The sequence below is a fragment of the Lynx rufus genome, unplaced genomic scaffold (assembly GCF_022079265.1).
Source record: "Lynx rufus isolate CCGP_SWC_20201006 ecotype Redwood Valley unplaced genomic scaffold, mLynRuf1.p SCAF_21, whole genome shotgun sequence".
Taxonomy (NCBI): Eukaryota; Metazoa; Chordata; class Mammalia; order Carnivora; family Felidae; genus Lynx; species Lynx rufus.
The window spans coordinates 9,992,045-10,014,629 of NW_025814836.1; the positions used below are offsets into that span (position 1 = coordinate 9,992,045).

General features: G+C 46.5%; 1 protein-coding gene across 1 annotated transcript in view; it reads left to right on the plus strand.

The window, feature by feature from the left end:
- Positions 1-22,585, plus strand: part of ADAMTS17 (ADAM metallopeptidase with thrombospondin type 1 motif 17) — a 347,079-nt gene that overhangs the window by 4,627 nt on the left and 319,867 nt on the right. The window contains exon 3 of the mRNA XM_047086834.1: positions 8,077-8,242. Coding sequence (XP_046942790.1) covers positions 8,077-8,242 — 166 coding nt within the window. The remainder of the gene's footprint in view (positions 1-8,076; positions 8,243-22,585) is intronic.

Here is a 22,585-nt window from a genome sequence, read left to right on the forward strand (position 1 = left end):
CTGGAGTCACAGCCATACTCCACAGAACCCTTGCTTGGAGTCTCTTTCATCCCGGTTGGTCACTGGGGTTGACCTGATGGCCCAGTTCAACCTGGCTCTGGCTGGTTCGCTTGATCGCAGCGCAGGGGGCTGTTTTGGTAGCACATCATTTATGATCTCCGTGAGAGCGTTGCAAGAATGTTCTTCTCTGTTCCATGAGCTAGACAGATAAGGACAGAGTGGGGCTGTGGTCAGTCAGTGAGCAGGTGGCTCGGAAGAGTTGGGGACTCCATTCTCAAGAAAGCAGCCTGCGTTTGCGTGACTCCTCTGATGAAGGGGCAGGTGTGGGAGGTGGCTGCCTCTCCCTTTAGAGTTCTCAGACTCTATTTTGATTGATTATAAAATTGCCCAGCTTTTTGATACAGCACCACTTGATTGCATACAGCCGAATAGGAATCCGCCGTGGCAAAAGTTGTATGGAGACCATTCGGAAGGGAGCAAATAGCACAGAATACAGTGTCCGACATCATCCTATTGGTACAGGTGTGGGGAGAGCACAGCATCCTAAGTGATTCATCAGCTAAGATTACTGAAGAACTTATCACATACAGCATAAATGTATCTGGAAAATGCATACACATTTTTAAAGTGTTGTAAAAAGACAACAGTTGAGTGGCTGTTAGGGAAGGTAAGGAAAATAAGGGAAAAGATCGTGCGAAATTTGGGAGGCATGAAGGATTTGAAGGGAAGACGTTGAATCGGAGGATTCTGGGGCATTCCACCTCTTCCTCTGAAGAATGGTCATGTGACCTCATGGTGACTTTCTACCCTCACTGCTCACGGGGATCACCTAGGCCGCGTAACCCTCCCCAGTGTCCTACTGACGGCACGTAACTAGATTTCCCCATCTGAACTTTTGTTTAGTTGGCAACATCTTAAGAGAAAGAAGTGCAAGATGAGATGATAAACCAAAGAGGTCCTAGACTGATTGCATTCTTGGGGCTTATTTCCTGAGCTTTGAAATGCTACAGCTGCCTGGTTTGGGACGTGTGCAGCGGGGGATGTTTTTGCAGTCAGTACGTCGGAGGGAACCATGCAGAGTCACTGGCTATCCTTTCCCCCGGCACGCCTCTGCACACAGATGCATGGTCACGTTCTTGTTCTTTAGGAAATGAGGCTGCACGGCCGTTTGGGGCTGTGATCCTAAGTGAGCCACCTCCTCTGAACGTTCCCGTCTGCAGCCAAGATGACGGGTAAATAACATCAGCCTTGTGTGGCTGTTGATAGAATGAAGTAAGATCGAGTCTGTGAAATCATTTAGGGAGAGGGCCTGGCACATTAAGGCATTAAAAACAGGTTTCTTCTGTTGCCCTACGGGGCCCAGACTTTTCCAGTTATAAATCAACCAGTCAGTCAACACTGTTGCCTAAATGAACAGCTCATTATCACACACCTGCCCTGTGTAGGACACTTTGGGGGCGCTCAGAGAGGAATACAAGGTGGGCCCTGTCTCAGAAGGCAATCCAGGTACACCCAGGAAGGAAGGAAGGTGTACTGGAGCCTGCATGGTGGCAGAAGGGTGGGGTGGGGTCTTCAGGGAGAAGCGGGATTGGAGCAAAGGGGGTGGGCTCAGGTTCTAAGAGGGTGGAGAGACCCCAAAGCCTCCAAAGCCAGGTTCTTCGCCAGATCAGGGGCCCATGAGGCAGCTGCGGAATGGGGGTGGGAGTGGTAATTTAAGGCGATGGTAAGAGATGAGCTGAACAGACAGGTGTGTGGCTTAGACCAGGCGGGGGCCCTGGGTACCAACCTAAGGCATTTGGAATTTATCCTAGAGCAGTGGTTCTCAGCTTTGAGCTGGAATCCACCTTCCCTGGAGGATTTGTTACCCTGGTGGCTGGGCCCCACCGCCAGCACTCCTGATCCAGCCTGTCTGGGTGGGCCCGAGAGCTTGAATTTCTAACATATTCCCAAGTGCCGTTGTTGGTTTGGGACCACATTTTGAGGATCACCGGCCTAGAAGCAATGGGGAGCATTTCTGGCTATTGACTGGGGTCCCTGGTGATAGCGTGGAGGAGGCACTGGAGTTGGAGAGCATTCAGAGGCCCGAGGAGACAAGCTTAAGCCTTGAGTGGTGGAGATGGGAAGGAAGATTATGCAGGAGAGATTCTGAAGAAGAGCTGAGTCTTTGTGACCGACTCTAGGGATCAGAAAGAGGGAGAGCCTGGCAGTGACTGGCCCATGTTAAGGCGGGGGAAGCTGGCTTCAGAAGGAAGACCAAGAATCAGTTTAGGCACCTGGCGTTTGCAGAGGCAGCGGCTGGACTTTGAAAGGGGGCTCTGGTTGGCACTCCAGGAGAGAGGCAGTGGGACTCCATGGGGGGGCGGTTGGGGAGCCCCTCTTCCGCAGGAGCTCCTCTGAGCCCCCCCTCCCCCACAGAAAGTTGGAGGCAGGTACAGGCAGCCCTGAGGTCACAGGATTCTTTTTCCTTCTTGGAAGCAGACTTGCTCACGCAAGAGACAAACTAACAACCCCATTTGCTTCATACTCTCAAACCACCCACGCTAGCCCATGGATGGGGAGGCGGCGACCTAAGACCCACACCAGCTAACCAAGGAGCCACAGCCTCCTGACGAAAGAGCTCGGAGGGGGCTCCCCAGGTACCAAAGTTCCAGTGGGGTCTTTATGGGACAGCAAGGTCTGCAGTCACGTGGCGTCCTCCCCTCAGACAGGTGTGTGCTTTGGTTCTAGAGCATCCATAGGGCACACTTTTTGTTTTTTTTTGTTTTTTTTTTTTTTGCATGATCTTAATTTTCTACGTGATGGCTGAGAAGTTGTGCTGATGTTAGCAGATGATGAAAACCCGTGTGTCCTTCGTGCATTTTCCACGCTGTAAGGAGAGGCAGTTCTGCTTCGGAGGGTGGGGTGGAGTTCATGACATCTGATTTATAACACTTTCCTAACACAGTGCAGAAACCCTTCAAAGAAAGCACCAGAACAAAGAGAATTGAGAAGGAGCCACTCTGAACTGTTATAATATCAGGTTATACCTGATGGCATTTTATTTGACACACATTTCTTTGGTGGGATACCACATCTTAGAAAACTTTAGATTTCTCTTTTAAGAACACCGTTTCATGGAGGGTCATTGTATCCTTTAAAACCAGGCAGCCTCAGGGCTTCCAGTCCTATCTGCTACAGGCATTCCTTTACTGTGGTGCCTCTTCAGATGAAGTCCGCAGGCCCCTTTCATCAAGCTCATAACTGCTGTTTCCTTGGCCTTGGAGGAATATCCCTGTGTCTCACCTCTCAGCACAGCTGGCGACCAGAGGGTTAATGCAAATCTAAGCAGCTCTGCCCTGTTTCTGGGGCCACAGGGCAGCAGTGGGCTAGAAGCCAGGGGGCAGAGCCCCATGGTCAGAGGAAGGTCCAGGTTCATGCAGACAGTTTAAATCCGGGCTGCCTCCAGACAACTAAATCAAGTGCATCGCCGGCACCCATTTAAAAGCTAGCACAATGTGGGGTGGGGGAGGGGCACCTGGGTGGCTCAGTAGGTTAGGCATCTGACTTCAACTCAGGTTATGATCTCACGGTTTATGGGTTCGAGCCCTGTGTCGGGCTCTGTGCTGACAGCTGAGATTCTGGGTCTCCCTCTCTCTGCCCCTCCCCTTGCTCACATTTTGTCTCTCTCTCAAAAATAAAATAAAAACATAAAAAAAAAAGCTAGCCCAATGGTTTTCAGCCCTGGCTATACTTTGAAATCTCCTGGCGAGCTCTGAATACCAGTGCTGGAACTCCACCCCCCGGGGATTTGGATTCAGTTGGCCTGGAGTGGGTGCTGGGCATCAGGAGTTTCCAAAGTTTGCCAAGCAACTCCAGTGTGTAGCCGGGGATGAGAATCACTGAGTTAAGGAGACTACAGAAAGTTCATGCCGGTCCAGCCCATTTGATTCTGTTCCACGCCACTCACATTTTCTTGAGGAACTGTTAGGTGGCAGACACTGGAAAAATAAAGGAGGAATAACTGTGATCCTGTCTCAGAGGAACAAACGATTAGGTTGTGACGCCCCATGACACAGTGGGCAGTGGGCTGCAACACAGAGTGCCAGGGAGGAGGGAGGGCTTTGGGAGGAAGAAAGGAGGAAGTGGGAAGGTCAGGAGAAGATAAAGAGGGCTGACCAGTATTTGCCCTGGGCCTAGATTGCGTGTGAGTAGGGGCATAAGCGGCACTTTTCAGCAGAACGTTTTGTCATTGGTAATGTGATGGCAGGATGAGCATTAAGAGACATTTCAGGGAGCCTAGTGACAGACTGTGAGACTGGGGGAGGGGCAGGGCAATGTCCTTCCTTGTGCCCGGCTCCTTCCCTCCTGGGTGCTGGTCCAGGCCACATCTCTGCTTGCAAGTCAGGTCCCAGGCGGGTAAGTAGCTGCCAGGGAGGATGCAGTCCATCAGGCCACATAATCATCTTACCAGTGTTCCCATTTCCTCCCCTGAAGGGGTAGGAACAAGCATGTGGGCCCCTCCAAACAAGACCTGCTGAGGCAGAGCTGCAAGGGGCTAGATTCTGCTTGTGTGTATGTACCTGCCGGCTTCCTCACCAATGGGCCATGCTGTATTCTTGTATTGCATTAGAACTACCTGCTAGCTGCCTTTTTTTTTTTTTAATTTATTTTGAGAGAGAGAGAGAGAGAGAGAGAGAGAGGGAGAAAGAGAATCCGTGCTGTCAGTGCAGAGCCCATTGTGGGCCTCAAACTCATGGACTGTGAGATCATGACCTGAGCTGAAATCAAGAGTCCGACGCTTAACTGACTGAACCACCCGGACGCCCCTGCTAACTGGCCTTTTACGCTAGCTTGTGAATGCAAACACTAGACTGGCCTGGAAACTGGCCCTGAAAGTGCTAGTCTCAAGGGGGCCTGTGGCCTCCCAAAGCCAGAGCATTTCAGGGAGAGTCCAGGTTGAGCACATCCTCCAGAGAGCACAGGGTTCCTTCCACGTGGGGCTCATCCCACGTGCTGGGCCATCCCTGCCAACTTTATTTCGACACATGGAAGTGTTTGCCACGGTCACGGAGGTGTGTGTTCTGCGTTGAGGCTTTCTTTAGTTGTAGCTGCAGTGGAGCCCTGGATACCCCCACAGCCACCTTCTGCATCCGCTTCAGTCTCCCCGAAGTATCTTCGTGAACAAATTCAAGTTTTAACTTCAAAGGAGAGGGAAGAAGGCCGTGCTTCCCTGCAGGTCACACAGTGCCACTTTAAGACAGTTTTATTTGGGCAGTAAAATCTCGGAGTTGTTCTTGGCAGAAGTTCTAATGAAATGGAAACCTTGAGATCTGTGTAGAGCTGTAAGTACGGTCTCCCCCTGTGTTTTGGGGGCTCAAAGTTGTAGGCGATCTTACTCGCTGATCTGATGTACTTGCAGAGAGGCTTGGTATCCAGGCATCCTTTCAGAACGTAAAGGAGTTCTACCATTTGGCTTGAGGGAGCTCTGTCCTTGAGACCAGAGGACTGGCTGGGAGGGAGAGCAATGCTTCTCAAAGCCTGGTCCCTGGCCTGGTGGGGTGAGTATCACGTGGGGACTACTTAGAAATGCACATTCTCAGGGTCTACAAAGACGTCCAGGTGATTTTCATGTGCAGCTGGAGTTTGAGAGCCCCTGGTTCAGTATGACTTGGCCTTTGGAGAATAGTGTAGAAGAGAGAGAAGAGATGATGCTCATTTCAGCCTAAGACTGATCTGCTTGATCTACTGAATCTGGTTAGCCAAGATGGTCTTGGGCATCCACTCAGAGGAGGCACCGGGCACTGTACAGACCAGTGTGCAAACATGGGTCCTTCTCCAGCCCTGACCCAGTCGGGTTCCTTGTGGGGGGTTTACCTTGCTTTATTGACACCTCAGAAGGGAAGATAGCAGCTAGTATCCCAGGGAAGGAGCACAAACTGGTTTCGTGCCATCAGCGTTGGTTCCAAGGGATAGGAAAGTTCTCTGTACTGTATATATTTATTTTAGAATTAGTATTCACTCTGTTAAAGCAGCAAACTAAAAATCCTAGGTCTTAAATTTTCCTTTCAGTTTACAAATCATGTCCTATTTAGGGGCGCCTAGGTGGCTCAGTTGGTTAAATGTCCAACTCCTGATTTCGGGTCAGATTGTGATCTCATGGTTGGGGAGATTGAGCCCAGCGTTCGGCGCTGCACTGACAGCGTGGAGCCTGCTTGGGATTCTCCCTCTCCCTCTCGCTCTCTCCCTCTCGCTCTCGCTCTCTCCCTCTCCCTCTCGCTCTCTCCCTCTCGCTCTCTCCCTCTCCCTCTCTCCCTCTCCCTCTCGCTCTCTCCCTCTCGCTCTCTCCCTCTCGCTCTCTCCCTCTCGCTCTCTCCCTCTCGCTCTCTCCCTCTCGCTCTCTCCCTCTCCCTCTCTCTCTCTCCCTCTCCCTCCCTCTCCCCCTCCCTCTCCCCCTCCCTCTCCCCCTCTCCCCCTCTCCCCCTCCCTCTCCCCCTCTCTCCCCCCTCTCCCCCCATCTTTCTTTCTCTCCCCCGCCCCTCCCTTGGAGCCCATGTTCTCTCTCTTTCTCTCTCTCTCTCTCTCAAAATAAACATTAAAAAAAACAAAAACAAATAACATCCTATTTATAATCTAGCAAGTTTTCCAACGATTTTTGTTGAAGTATAATTAAGATACAGTTATTAGTTTCAGGTGTACAATATGATCAATAATTATGTATATTTCTCTGTGCTCATCTACATAAGTGTACTCTTAACCCCTTTTATCTAGGAAGGTTTTTGCAATCCTTTTCAAGGAAGCTTTAGATAAGATTTGGCCCCCTCTTGTAAATTTGGCAATTAACAACTTTTAAACCTTTAAACCTGCATTGAGAAATTTAACATATTCAGTTTCCTTGTCAAGTTTTTTCGTTGGCTGAGGAGCCCTTTGTAAATACTCAAATATCCAAACCTAATAAGCTAGTTCTATAAACATGGGAAGTCTCAAGTTGTCTTACACTTTCTAATATTGCTTATAAACCTAATAAGACTTTAAAATCAAATCTAACTCGACTTTAAACTAGAATCACAAATCTAATTCATTGGACACTGTCAAGTTCTCTTAAGCACTGCAAGTTCATTTATTTAGTTAGTTAGTTAGTTTTGAGAGTGAGAGAAACAGAGCCCAAGCAGGGAAGGGGCAAAGAGAGAAGGAGACACAGAATTTGAAGCAGGCTCTAGGCTCTGAGCTGTCAGCACAGAGCCTGATGCAGGGCTCAAAGTCACAAACCTCAAGATCATGACCTGAGCCAAAGTCAGATGCTTAACCAGCTGAGCCACCCAGGCGTCCCAAACACTGCAAGTTCTGAACAAAATGTACGAAACCCCTATCACAAAGCTATTCCTACCACAGGACTGACTCCTCCTTCCTTCCTTCCTTCCTTCCTTCCTTCCTTCCTTCCTTCCTTCCTTCCTTCCTTCCTTCCTTCCTTCATGTTTGTTTATTTGAGAGAGCACGCAAGTGGAGTAAGGGGCAGAGAGAATCCCAAGCAGACTCAGCACTGTCAGTGCAGAGCCTGATGTGGGGCTTGAACTCACGAACCGGGAGATCATGCCTTGAGCCGAAATCAAGAGTCGGATGCTTCACCAACTGAGCCACCCAGGCACCCCAGCCATCCTCTTTAATTCTAAATATCCTCGGGAATAAGCTGCAGTTTTTCCCATTAAGGATATAACCGTCATTCATTCCCAACAGTTTTGGTATTGCTTCCTCAAGTGGGCTTTTGGAGGATGATTTAAGGAATAATTTTTAAAAGGAAGTTTCTTTTTATTAATAATAAAGTAATACATTTCTTTTGAAAGTGAACCTGGAAAGTGGGTGCTGTGGTATATATCTCTGCACCCCTGCACCGCCCCTCCCCAAACACAGCCACTGGGTGGGATGTTTCAAGTCACACAAAAGCTCGTTCTTGGGCTCGGCAAATCGGAGCAACCCGCAGAGCCAAAGCCCAGACGTGGGGACCAGGCCATAGCCAGGTGGCTTTGCTGCCCTCGGGTTGTTGGCGTCGTGGGTGTGTGTGAACGAGGCTGACTCATGTCCCGTTTCCCTCTTTCTGGGCAGGTTGGCCTCATCCAGCTTGGGCAGGAGCAGGTGCTAATCCAGCCACTCAACAGCTCTCGGGGCCCACTCAGCGGACGAGAGCACCTGGTCAGGCGCAAATGGTCCTTGACACCCAGCCCCTCCACCGAGGCCCCGATACCTGGGCAGCTCTGCAAGGTTCTAACAGGTGAGTCTGGGAAACCTCACGACTGACAGCACACACCATTCGGCACCGTTGCATGTCCCCAAATGCACTGAAGTCATGTGAGCAAGAACTCACCTTTCCCGGTACTTTGAAGCTGTTTTGTTTGTTGCCCCTAAGGCCACTTCCTTTTCCTCTTTATGTGGATTGGTGTTAGCATTTCGTGCATGATTCTAATAAGTAGCTTGGGGATGAGAACCCAGGGTTCTTGCTTTCTGTGCTTCTGTTTGAGCCACCTGTGGCTTATCAGGTGTTTAAGAATATGTCACAGTCACTGTGAAATTGACCCTGCTGTGTCACTGGCCGTCTTCCTGTGACTGTCCCCTGATGAAGATGGATAAACTGCTTGTCACAGGTGGCATTTCCTCCTTGGAGGGCATGGGACCCCATGGCTGACGTTTGGGAGTTGTGCTTTTGACATTTAAAGACTTACCTGGATAAAGAAATGTAGTGTCTTGGTTTGGTATTCCAATGACCTTGGAAATATTTATTTATTTTTGAGAGAGACAGAGTGTGAGCAGGGGAGGGGCAGAGGGAGAGGGAGACACAGAATCCGAAGCAGGCTCCAGGCTCTGAGCTGTCAGCAAAGAGCCCGATGCGGGGCTCGAACTCACAAGCTGTGAGATCATGACCTCAGCCGAAATTGGATGCTTAACTGACTGAGCCACCCAGGTGCCCCTAAAAAATACTGTTTAATAGGAAGCAGGGGTTTGGGTAAGTTGGTTGGTTGTATGTTTCGGCTTGATGTTGGTGTGTTATTTTAAGCCACTTGACAGTCTCGGTGGAGCATTTTTTAAAAAATCTGCTTTCAAAGTAAATGTTGGTCATTCCACATCTAAGTGCACTTTCTGCTGCTAATGTGAATATATTGTTTTAGAGGCAGGGGGAATAGCAAAGGCAGTAGGACTCAGCACTGGCTGTCCATGGGCATCACCTGGGGAGCTTTAACAGTCACTTAAGCCTGGGTCCTGCCCCCCCAGAGAGCTGCTTTAATTGGTCTCGGGCACAGCCTGGGCATCTGGTGATTTAAAACCTCCCCAGGCAGTTCTAATGTTCAGCTGGTGCTGAGAATCACTGTGCTAAGGAGTATTAGACGTGAGTAATAGCACCAGTGGGCCATCGGAAGTGGGTTTTTGCAGGTGAGAACCACCAGGCAGGGCCCCACAGTGAAGTCCAAGGGCAAATACGTTTTATTCTCACTTTTGCCTCTATTCAAGTGGCTGATCTCATGGAATATTTGTCTCATTCCCCCCGTTGACATCCTCTTTAGGGGCATGTGTGATACCAAGGATTGCTGACCAAATGAAACATTGTGCTCAGGTTTGCATTTTTGTCTCTGAGGCTGGCTACAAGGCGCCCTTTTGATAGAGTGTTTAGCCTGTAATGAAGGAAAGGAACAAAAACAGGGTGGGGAGGATGTGATATAGATGAAGTTAAACTAAGAGCAGCCTTGTGAGAAATTTCTGAATTTGCTTAAAAAAATCCTCTCCCCTTCCCTGCCCCCACATCTCCCATCAGTGTGCCGTGCCGTGCCGTGCCAGGCTCTGGCCTGGGTAGGTACAAGGACACGGGAGAAAGGTGTGTATTTCCCTCCCGGTCCTTCTTGCTTTGTGTGAAATACGCTGTAAATTTTGTTGCTGTATTGAGACAGACAGTGGGCCTTCTAATAAGTTTAGCTAATTAACACTCAATTAGGCCCTATCTAGTGTGAATTAACTTTCTGGGAGTTCAGAAATTTAATTTAGAAATTGAGAAAATCAATTTACTGGGAAACCAGCAAGATAACATTTTTGTTTTCCCGGACGTATGAATCAGATTAATCATCCAAGATTTCCGACGGGAACATATTCTCTAGGGATGAACATGGCTGTCAGATGTGGCATTGTGCCTTGTCTCGGATCTTGCGTTGCCCCAACTTTGGACCCAGACTGGGAGTAACCAGCTGGCTCTTGCAGGTGAGGAGTGTGGTAATTTTTCCTCCTCCGTGAAGCACTCAATTTACCTGAGAGTTGAACTGTGGTAAGCCACCCTGTTCTCTTCAGGGACAGATGGACTAGCACAATGGAGGCTCCTGGGAGGACCCACTGCCTTCTTGTAGGTACTACTGAGGTTGCATTTCTTTCTGGCAGTCTTTGGGGCTCCCAGGGAGAGGACAGTCTTATCCTATCACCTTTATTGCTCCTTATCTTTAGGACCTTATAAACTGATCCATAAAACATCACTCCAGGTTGGAACTTGGCATGAAAAATATGGAGTCTGTGGGCTTTTCTTTTCTTTTCTTTTTTTTTCATATTTTTCTTTTTTGTCACAGCACGAGTTTTTGAAGGTTTTGGGGGCTATTCCCAACAACTAAATTGGCAGTTTGGATATTTTTAAATGTGTCTCAATTTCGACTTCAAAACTTTTTGTCTTCTATGCTTATTTTAATTTCTCCATTGGATTCTGTTTAGAATCTCCCCACTTAGCATTTTCATGGACTTTAGTAACAGTTTCAATCTCTGTCTTCTCCTCCATCACGGTAGATGTAACATGTCGATGGTTGAGGTAGATGGCAGAATGTTAAAACTCCTTTGCCGCAAGGCACTGTCAGAATAGGAATCCTACAGTGTTTCGGGTGGGCTCTTGATAACCCAGATATGCCATCTGACAATGGTACCTGCAAAGACATTGATATCTCTTTTTTTTTTTTAATGTTTATTTATTTTGAGGAGAGAAAAAGAGAGAGCAGGGGAAGGAAGGGGGGGGGGAGAGAGAGAGAAAGAGAGAGAGAATTCCAAGCAGACTCTGTGCTGTCAGCACAGAGCCTGATGTGGGGCTAGAACTGTGAGATCATGACCTGATCTGAAATCAAGAGTCGGATGCCTAACCGACTGAGCCACCCAGGCGCTCTAGATGTCTGCTTTATAGTTCAAGTTGTTATGACTGTTTTAAAAGATCATTACAGTTATTTTGTAGTATTGTTTGGTTCATTTATATAGCATTATAAAGTTCACTTTAGTGAGTATTTAGAGGATGCCACAAGTCTTTAGAAATTGTGTATTGCTAATTTGTGCCATAATTTGCATAACAACTGTGTTTATAATCTGCAATAAATAATTGGTTGGGGCTTGTGCTTTGCATCCATTAAGATTCATTTGGTTGGAAATGACAGAAACCAAACTGGCTTAACCACCAACACCACCACTGCCCTGGGCTCTTGGAACTGAGGAGCAGAGCAGGAGGTTGGACCTCAGGTAGGCTACGTAGGTGGGGCTCCTCAGAAGTTGCTTCTCTCTCTGACAGCCTGTCCTCAGCCAGCTTCTCTTGTAGTGACAGAGAGGCAGCAGGGCTCAGGAGGTAAACTCTACTGTTGAGTCTGGAGATGAAGTGGGTTGATTCGGATTGCAACTTGGACTACTTCCAGCTTGTCACTGGTTCACATGTCTGGAGGCAGGACCAAAAGAGCTTCGGTCCCAGCCCTCACATCACCACGGAGGTATCATTCTGCTTTCTGTCCTCATCCCGGCTTCTCATGGGCCACCATATCGGTAAAAATCTGGTGGAGTAGATTAGGGGCACCTCTACTCCAGGTCTGACCCGTCATTTCAGCTCACATGGTTGGTCAGAATTTGGCTGTTTTTTTCCCCCCACACTTCCGCAAGATCCTCTGTCTGATGCTTCTTAGCTCCTTATCTCATCTGTGGTCCAGGGATAAATGTGGCTAATGGTCTTTACTTACTTAGGAAGAGTTCCATCCCTCTGAAATTTGGTTCTACTCTAAATGTCATCAAGACCTCAGCTGCCCAAGTGGATAAAAATGAGGGGCACCTGGGTGGCTCAGTCCATTAAGCATCTGACTCTTGATATCAGCTCAGGTCATGATCTCATGGTTAGTGAGATCTCGCAAACTGTGAGATCGAGTCCTGCATTGGTGTCTGTGCCGATACTGCAGAGACTGCTTGGGATTCCACCCCCACCCCTCTCTCACTCTCACTTTGCCCCTCCCCACTCATGCTCCTTCTCAAAGCAAATAAATAAACTTAAAAAAATGACTTCATAGTTTATACAGTATTTTGTTGTTTCATGTTCTTCTACGTCTTAACTGGAAGAAGAACCCAACATAAATGGAATTAAAATGCTACTAAGAGTTTCTCCATCTTAATATTTTAAGTGTTTATTTACATATAAAAACATTAACTCCAAAAGCAGACACTGATCGTTTAAGAATTATGATTCCAAAGGAAAGAAAGGAGAACATGCTAGAAGCCTGACTCTGTCTTTCTTGGATGTGACCCCAGGAGAGTCCCTTGATAACTCTGTGCCTCTGTTGTAATTTGTTAGGGCTGCCAGAACAAAGTACCACAGCCTGGGTGACTTATACAATAGGCATTTATTTCCTTACAATTCTGGAGGCTAGAAGTCCAAGGTCAAGGTGTTCGTAGAGTTGGTTTCTTCAGAGGCCTCTTTCCTTGGCTTGTAGATGGCCACCTTCTTCCTGTGTTCTGACATGGTCTTCCCTCTGTGCGTGCCTGTGTCCTAATCTTCTGTTCTTATAAGGGCACTGATTATATTGGATTAGAGCCTATTGATGACATCATCTGCACTTAATTACCTTTTAAGACCTTCTCTTCAAACACTGTACTCTAAGTTGCTGAGGGTTCTAGTACACAATTCAGTCCGTAACCACCTCTGTGTTGTCCTCTGTAACATTGACATGATGATACCAGTGTTGTCTGCTTCTCAGGGTTATTGCTGAAGGGGAACACGCAGATGAGGAGTGATGTTAGACTTCCAGCTGCGCTTGTGTGGGGCATATTCTTGAGAACACTCACAAATGCCTAGAGGGTAGAAAACAAATTTAGAAGAAATTAGAAACAGGCTGTGTGAAGAGACCCTTTCTATAAGAATAGATGTCATAGTTGGCTGGTCATCTGTTCACGTATTTTTCTTGATAAACAAATACTGAAGGAGCTGCAGAGCCTCAGACAAGGTAGAAAGGATTGAGCCACTCTGACCTTCAGTCCCATCAGCTAAGTGATGCCATCCACCTCTTAGTGGTTTTGTGAGTGTTACAGGAGATAATGCACTTGTCACTTAGCCACTAACAAATTTCCACTACTGTTGCAGCCACCGTGCTTATAATTATTATTACTTGTACCCCCAGTCTTTGTTGTCAGGGGACCACTTAATGCCCTTGGTTCTGTATAAAGTGGGAGAGAAAGAGAAACCCTATAGGGCACTAAGCTAAGAGCCAAAAGCTTCCCTTGTTCTTCTTGAATCTGTCATTCTTGCCCCTTGAACAAATCCACAATGAAATCAAAGAATCTCAGTGTGTCTAGACCAGAAGTGACTCTTTGAGGTCATCTGCTTACATTTTTCCTCTTGTTTTTCATTTATTTAGCCATTAGGTATTTGTTGACCCTCTAGACACTGGGTACATTGTGGTAAGCCTGACACAGCATGGTCCCTGCCTCCGGGGAGCTTATGTTTTGGTGGAGGAGATAGGGCAGAAGGAAACAAATGTAGTGGCTTTAAATTATTTTTAGATCTGAAGTACTTATGACAGGCAAAACACACACACACAAAACCAGAAGTCCATGAACCCAGTATTCAGACTTAACCAATGTTAAGATCTGCCCTATATGCTTCAGAACTTTTTTCTTTTTTGAGAGAAATTAACATTTATGGATATGATTATCTCCCCGGCCCCATCCCATGTCGTCCCTCTAACTTACTCCTCAGAAGAAACCACCATCCCGAGGGATACATTCAAGACCCCCAGTGGATGCCTACAACCGCAGATTGTACCAAACCCTGTACCTACTATGTTTTTTTCCTATATGTATGCACCTATGATAAAGTTTAATTTATAAATTAGGCATAGAAAGGGATTAACAGCAACCGTAATAAAATAGAATGATTATGACAACAGGGGTGCCTGGGTGGCTCAGTCAGTTAAGTGCCCAACTCATGATTTTGACCCAGTCATGATCTCATGGGTTTGTGAGTTCGAACCCCCATATCAGGCTCTGTGCTGACAGTGTGGAGCCTGCTTGGGATTCTCTGTCTCCTGCTCTTTCTGCCCCACTCCTGCTCATGCTGTCTCTCTCTCTCTCTCTCTCTCTCTCTCTCTCTCTCTCTCAAAAATAAATAAATAAACATTAAAATAAAAACCGAAAAACTGTTACATGGGACACCTGAGTGGCTCAGTCGGTTAAGCTTCAGACTTTGGCTCAGGTCATGATCTCATGGTTTGTGAGTTCAGGCGCTGTGCTGTGCTGACAGCTTGGAGCCTGGAGCCTGCTTCAGATTCTGTGTCTCCCCCTTTCTCTCTGCCCCTTCCCTGCTTGTGCTGTGTCTCTCTTTCTCTCTCAAAAATAAATAAATAATGAATAAATGAAACATTAAAAAAAAAAACCTGATAACAACATACTGTAATTAAGTTATGGGAATGCCTTTCTAGCATGTCCCCAGTTAGGTTCCCGTCACTTTGTTGCCCTGAACTCTGTCCTTTGTGTCTTCAGGCCTGAGGACCACAGACCTCCTACTGGATTGATTATAAGCCACCCTTTATTTATTTATTAAAAAATTTTTTTTAAACGTTTATTTATTTTTGAGAGAGAGAGAGAGACAGAGTACAAGCAGGGGAGGGGCAGAGAGAGAGGGAGACACAGATCTGATGCAGGCTCCAGGCTCTGAGCTGTCAGCACAGAGCCTGACGCGGGCTCGAACTCACAAGCTGCGAGATCCTGACCTGAGCCAAAGTCAGACACTTAACTGACTGAGCCACCCGGGCGCCCTTATAAGCCACCCTTTAAGGCATGACTTTGTGGTATTCTTCAGCCCCCTGTGCTATTCTTTTCTTCCTAGCCTTGCCCACCCCCTACCCCAGAGTCTTCCTGCATTGGCTCACTTTCCAGCCCTCAGGTCATTGGGTTTTTATACTTTGTTCAAATTTATAATTGCTGTCTACAGGAGGGTTAGGTCTAGTAGAAGCTTGTTGGCAATATTATGTTCCATATGATACTGATTCTTTAGCAGTGGTTGAGATTTGCATTGTGGTTTAGAGTATAGGCATTTTTTTTTGTTTTAATAAATGTTTTATGTGTAAATTAAAAAAAAGTGTATTCTTTAATTGCTGTGAACGGTGTTCTGTATATGTGTTCATTAGCTCTAACTGTTGTGATGTCAAATCATCCTGTCCTCATCATTTTTGGCTGGCTTGATGTATTCGTTTTACCAAGAGGTATGTTAAAAAGTCTCATAACTTTTGTGGTTTGGCCAATTTCACCTTTCAAATCTATCAATTTTTCACTTTATGTTATGAGGTGATAGTGTTTGACGTATTCAGGTGTAGGAGCCATATTCCTGGTGAGTTATTCCTTTTACTATCATGTAATGGGACTTTTTGTTTTTTTTTTTATCCCTAGTAAAGCTTTTGGCGTCCTAGCTATTTTTACATAATATTAATACTGTCAGAGTTTCTATTTTGGTCAATGTTTGCCTAATGTTTCCTTTTCCTTTTATTTTCAGGCTTTCTCCATAACGGTGGCTTATATGTGTTTCTTAAAAGTATTATGTGTCCTAATTTTTTAAAAAAATGTCCAGTTTGAGAATATCTGTCTTTTCATTGGCAATGTTAGTGTTTTTACATTTGTGGTGTTACTGATTTATAATTAGGTTTATTTCCACCACCTTATATTTTGTTTTCGATTGACAATACTATGCTTTTTCTTTGCTTCTGTATCTTTTTGTTGTTTTTCTTTCTTTTGATTTCACCAGATATTCTCAATTCCCCCTTCTTTCTTCCATGGATGTGGAGTAGATTATAAACTTTCACATTATATATTTTTACAGTTAGAGTTACTTAGACTTATTTATATATTTGCCAATTTAATCAGTATTATTTCTTGCAACCTACTTTTCTGTGTCTAAGATCCTTCTGGAAATAACTCCTTTTTAAAAAAATTGTTTTTTACTTTTAGTTTTTTGGAGTATAGTTGACACACAATGTTACATTAGTTTCAGGTGTACAACTTACTGATTTGACAAGTTAATATGTTATGCCATGTTCTGTTAATGTCGCTATTACAGCATCATTGACCACATTCCTTATGCTGTGCCCTTGATTCCTGTGACTTACTCGTTCCAGAACTGGAGGCCTGTATCTCCCTCTCCCCTTTGCCCACTTTGCCTCACTTTCCACTCCCTCCCCTCTGGCAACCATCAGTTTGTTCTCTGTATTTATGGGTCTGTTTCTGCTTTTTTGTTTGTTTATTGTTTTTTAATCTTGGCGAGGGTTAAATTATTATCTTTGTTTTTCCCAAACTGCCCTGATTTCACCTACACTCTTGGTGATGATTTAGCTGAATATAGAACTCTAGGTTTAGCCTTAACTCTCATCAACACGTTGAAGATATTATTCCACTGTCTTCTGACTTCTGTTTTTGCTACAGAAGGTCTTCTGTCCATTCAAATTTAGATTCTGTGCAAGTAACCTGTCTTTTCTCTCTGCAGGTTAAATCATGTTATCTTTGTGTTTATAGTATATCTATGGCAGATTTTTTCCATATTTATCCCATTTGGGACCCACTGTGATTGTTGGATGTGAGAAATCATAGCTTCTGTCAGTTCTGAGAGAGGCCCAGCCTCTGTCTTAGGGGTCTCTTCTCTGTGATCAGCTCATTCCCCTCCTGGAACTCCTACTCAGTAGATGTGCACCTTCCTGTTCTTTCCTCTGGTTTTGTTTTTTTAATTTTAAAAAAATGTTTATTTATTTTTGAGAGAGAGCATGAGCAGGGGAGGGGCAGAGAGAGAGGGAGACACAGAACCTGAAGCAGGGTCCAGGCTCTGAGCTGTCAGCACAGAGACCAACATGGGGCTTAAACTCATGAGCTGTGAGATCATGACCTGAGCTGAAGTTGGACGCCTAACTAACTGAGCCACCCAGGAGCCCCATTTTTTTTTTTTTAACCTATTAGGTCTCTTCTGTATTCTGGATTATTTCTTCTCATTGGTCTTCCAGTTCACCAGATTTCTGTTAAATAGAGTCTAATCTCCATTTAATCGAACCACTGAGTTTTCAGTTTTAGTGTTTAGAATCTAGACTTCTGGAAGTTACATTTTGACTCTTTTCCAGTTCTGCCTTGTATTTTTCATAGTGCCCTGTTCTTTCATTATGATTTTATCCTTCCCTTTGTCAGATTGGTAATTTTGTCCTAATTACTATAATTTTTTAATGTTTATTTTTGAGAGAGAGAGAGAAAGTGTGAGCAGGGGAGGGGCAGAGAGAGAGAGAGGTAGACACAGAATCCGAAGCAGGCTCCAGGCTCTGAGCTGTCAGCACAGAGCCTGATGTGGAGCTGGAACCCACGAACTGTAAGGTCATGACCTGAACTGAAGTCAGACGCTTAACTGACTAAGCCACCCAGGCATCCTTACCATAAGTATTTGAAGTCTCTTTTGAATTATTCCACCTTCTGAATTTCTTGGGATGTTGATCTTGCTGTTTGTCATATTGGCCCACTCACACTTACGCTGGACCATTTTCTATGTGGATTATAATTTTATACTGTGCTCAGTGTAGACATCTATGTACCCCACTGCCCCATCCTCTGCAGGGGTGCTCTATATGTTGGGTTACGGAAAAATCTCTACTGAGTAATTTCACATGCGCTTCTGTCAGATGCCCCAGGACATTTTCACCAGTCCCAATGTGATTTCTACTTTCACGTTTTTCCTTAGGAAAACCTTGAGAGTGACGTGTATTTGTGTGTAGCACAGGCGGGGGCAGTTTGTATCCGAGACTCTGCCCGACATTCCACTGGAATTCAGGGCTGTGTACGGAGACAAATTTCTCCCAATTTCCCTGTGCCTGTGGGTGCAGGTGTCCTGCCACTCCGGGGCCCCAGCCACACCTCTTATCTCACGGTAGCAAGTGTAACACTGGCCCCTCACCCTTAGGCCAATATTTGGGCCTGATGTCTGCTAGGTTCTCGTTAACCGTCCCAGGTATGGAATTTCCCAGCATCTCTGTGCCATTCTTGATGACAGGGACCCTTCAGAGGGGCCGTGGGGTGGCTGGGACCCACCCCCTGGGGGCCACAAGTGTGAGGTGCCTCCCTGCTGCTCAGAGAAGCCTCCCCTTTTGCTCTTGCTGCTTTGGCCCCTGCCCCTGGTCTCCAGGGCACTCCTTCCCCTGCTGTTATTCATTTAGGGAGCTTAGTTTTCTGAAACTACAGCCTGGAATGGCAGCTATGGCCAGGCGGCTTCTGCTTTGGGCCCAACAGAATGCCCGTGGCAAAGGAACACAAAGGCTGCCTTATGACAGTAGCTTTAGAAAAAAACTGCATTAATACCTAGTAAATCAGCACACCGGAGTCACTCACTGCTTTTCATGGACCGAATAGAAGCGCTATCTCCTTGGTCAGTGTTGTTTGAAGAAGATCCTCTATGATTTTCATATTTTGTGGAACTTGAGTTTATTCCCTTGGGCCAAAAGGAGCTCCTGTAATGACCTGGCAGAGTGTTTCCTGGGCCACCTGTGGCATTTCTGATGTGTGCCCACCACCTGCTCTGGAGGGATCTGGCACCCGTGTTAGGCTGGGCAAGGATCCGCCCTGGAAGGCCAGGGGGTCAGACAGACCCTCTGCCTCTGTTGAGGCTGGGGACCCACATCCACATCTCCTGGCTGCCTGATGCTCCTAGGGGGCACTTTGGAGATCACCAGATAAGTGTTTCTTGTACTTCAGAGCCTTCTTAGAAAAGCCCATGGGGCCCTTTGGCATCTTGAGTGTTTAGTAATAATTGGTTTTGCATTTGCTCTTGTGTTCTGACTGAGTTCTCACAAGCTCGAGGGGCAATCTCCAATCCTGCCATTTGCTTTATGTGAACCATGTGTTCATCCAAATGCCTTTGATCTCATTTTTATTTCTTTTTAAGACAAATGACTAGAGAAGTCTTTTGGGTTTTTGTCGGGGCTGTTTGGGTAGCAGGAGGATGCTTGGTAATCACTTTGGAAAGAATAAAATTAAAACCAAGTAATATTGCTCTATAAAATCATCATCATCATTATACTATTATTATAATTATTGCCATTATTATTCCCTGAGGCTGTATAACTCTGTGGATTTGGAGCCTGTAAGATGCTGTAAAATGGACACTGCCCGTCCATGTGGCCTGGGAGTGAACGCAGCCAGGGGGATGGGGCCCGGCAGCTTTGGGCAGCATCTGATACTGCTTCCCTGTTAATTGCTCTTACTCCTATGCTTCCTCATCTGTAAAATAGAGGTAATATTTTTCTCAGTATCTTCATTTCACCCGGGTGCCAGGAGTTAAATGAACTAATGCCGATGGACTTTCATTGAGTAGACAGTATTCTTAAAACATAAGGTGTCTTGTCTTTATGGAAAAGGTCCATAGAGTGGGTTCTCTAAAATCCAGGCCTCAGATGAGGGCTTGAGTACAGGTGGTTAGATTGAGAGAGGGAGGAGTCCCAGGAAGCAGGAGAGAGAGACCGGGAGGAGCAAAACTTCCATTGGAATCCAATGGAAAATCCAGTGGAAGGTGAGTGTGCCAAGGGGACTGCTGCAGGCAGCGGGGCGTGGTTCCTACAGCAGCAACTCTGAAAAGTGCATGGAAGCATCCAGAGTGATCTCAAGGATGCAGATGGGGCAAAGCTTGGATGTTACCCAGCACTTCTTGTCTCCCAGATTTCCAACTGCTCTTGTGTAGGCCAGGCAGGCTTCTTAGGTATAAGAGCCTGCAAAAAAGGAGAGGCCAGGGCCATATGCTTGAGGAGGGGCGCTGTTGGCACAAGCTGATCATCACAGTGGTAGCAGAAATTGGGGTGACATGGGGTGCTGCAGGGAGGATACCAGAAGAGACCCTGCAGGTGTCCTGGCTGGGAGGCAGCATGTAGTGGGAGGGACCCCTAAGCATTTAAAAATGTTAACAGATGGGGCGCCTGGGTGGCGCAGTCGGTTAAGTGTCCGACTTCAGCCAGGTCACGATCTCGCGGTCCGTGAGTTCGAGCCCCGCGTCAGGCTCTGGTCTGATGGCTCGGAGCCTGGAGCCTGTTTCCGATTCTGTGTCTCCCTCTCTCTCTGCCCCTCCCCTGTTCATGCTCTGTCTCTCTCTGTCCCAAAAATAAATAAAAATGTTGAAAAATAAAAATTTAAAAAAAAATAAAAATGTTAACAGTTAAAGAAAGCTTGTTACCTTCTAAAAATTCCTATATATTCAGTTAAAAAAATTCTTCCCACCGGAATAATCAGCTGACCTGTGGTATATTCTTCCCTTCCCGCCTCCATCCTTCCTTCTTTAAAAAATTCTGGTCATTCAGCAAAAGAAGCCCCGAGATCTCCAAAGGAGTGGACAGATCATTGCACACAAGGGCCTCCTGGAGACTTGGTGAAGGCCAACTGGGAGGGAAGGCCGTCTTGCCTGGGGGACTCACCCGTGCTCTTGCGGTCCCGTCTGGAGGCTCTGATTCTGGGCTGACCAATGGAGACTCAGGGAAAATGGGCAAGCCAGGCCTGGAGGCAGTGTCTGAATGAGTCTCCGTGTAAATATTCTTTTGCTTTTAAGCTTTCAGTGACTGTGTGGATATTTCCTACAAATTGGCTTGAACATATTTTATTCTTGGGTCTCTGCCTTAAAACTTGTAACAGGCCCTGTTATCCAAGGCGGGAATTTAATCGCTTGACCGATGTTTATTTGAGACTGTGTGTCTGGCCCAGTTGTGAGCGCTGGGCATCCTGTAGTAAACAAGAGACCTTATCTGGTCCCTGCCCTCATGGAGCCAACATTCCAGGAGATGATTGCAGACACTCGAATGGCAGACTGATGACCGGTCTCATTCTGGATGTGCTCTAGGGAAGTGGGCCCTCTGTCCTCACTTCACCCCTTCCTCCTGTGCTAACCTAGGGGCTTCAGACTGGAAGGATGTTCTTATTCCCAGTGGTGCTTGCTGGGCGGGGTAGAGGGAGAAAAGAAGGGAGTGAGAACCAAGCCACCAGACTGATGTTGTGACTTCACCAACATCAAGTGAGGGGTGTCCAAACCAGGGCTGGGGGTTCGTTGAGTGGCACATTGCTCCTGAGATTGGAATCTGATACATGGGGGAGTGGGGGGAGTCATGCCTCCCGCACTACCTGCCCACCTGCTGACCTCGGGTATGGCCTTCCCAGCCTTCTTTTACTGTTCTCCGGTTTCCTTTTACCTCTGGGATCAGATGCGGTCAGTGGAACTAAAGCGTCCCCCTCAGAACCCAAGCCTAGTTCATTTTCTCAGTTGTATTTTCCCAGCATCATGGACACATTGCTGGCAAGGAATGCTCGCCCCCTCGTCCGCTCTCCTGGCCTCCACATGCCAGCACTTGCCAGGGTGCACCTGTGCTCACTGCCACCCTTCCTTTTTCTCACTGCCTTGGGGTCCTTATCTGCTCCACCCTGCTCCACTACTCTCTTCCCAGACTGTGTCTTGAGCCCTTCGTCTTTCCTTTGATCCATCTACACATCTCTGCTGGCCGGCTGCTGTCACCACCTGCTCTCTGGAAGTTGGTGTTTCCCAGCCAAGTCCCTGTCTGACAATGCCCACTTGCACCGGCCTAATTCCCAGTGTTCTGACTCCCTGTCTCCAGCCATCCAGACTCAAAATTGTTTGCTCCGCTATCCCTGCCCTCTTGTATTCCTCCATATTTTTGTTAGCTGCTTCTTTTGATATAGTTGCAAAGAGCGTTGGTGTACCCATTACTCACAGTCACTGATCATTAACACTTTGTCTACTCGCTCTGTAGCTTGCTTTCTCTCTTTCTCTCTCTCACCCCCCTTCCTCTTGTCCTTCCTTGATCCCTCCCCCTCTTCCTTCCTGCCACCCTCCTCAGCGCGCTCTCCCCTACACACACTTTTCCCCCCTGAACCACCTGAGGGTAATTTGCAGACATCGTATCCTTTTACCTATAAATACTTCCATTTGTATCTTCAAACAACTCTTACTAACCATCGTATAGCTAGCAGACTTGGGATATGAACCATTGACACAATGCCATTATCTAAAGTACAATTTATATTTGACTTTTGTTGGTAGTCCCAATGAGGTATTTAAGCCATGGTGTTTGGTGTTCTTTTCTTGCTCCAGAATCCAATCTAGAGTCACACGTGTTGTGTTTAGTTGTTGTGTCTTAGTCTCCTCCAGTCAGGGTCAGTTACTTAGTATTTGTCTCTCCTAATCTTCATGCTTCTTTAAAAAACACAAGTATAGCCTAGGTTTTTTTGTTTTTGTTTTTGTTTTTTTTGGTCAGAGGTCTCTAAATTTGGTTTTGTCTGTTGTTTCTTCATGATTGGGCAC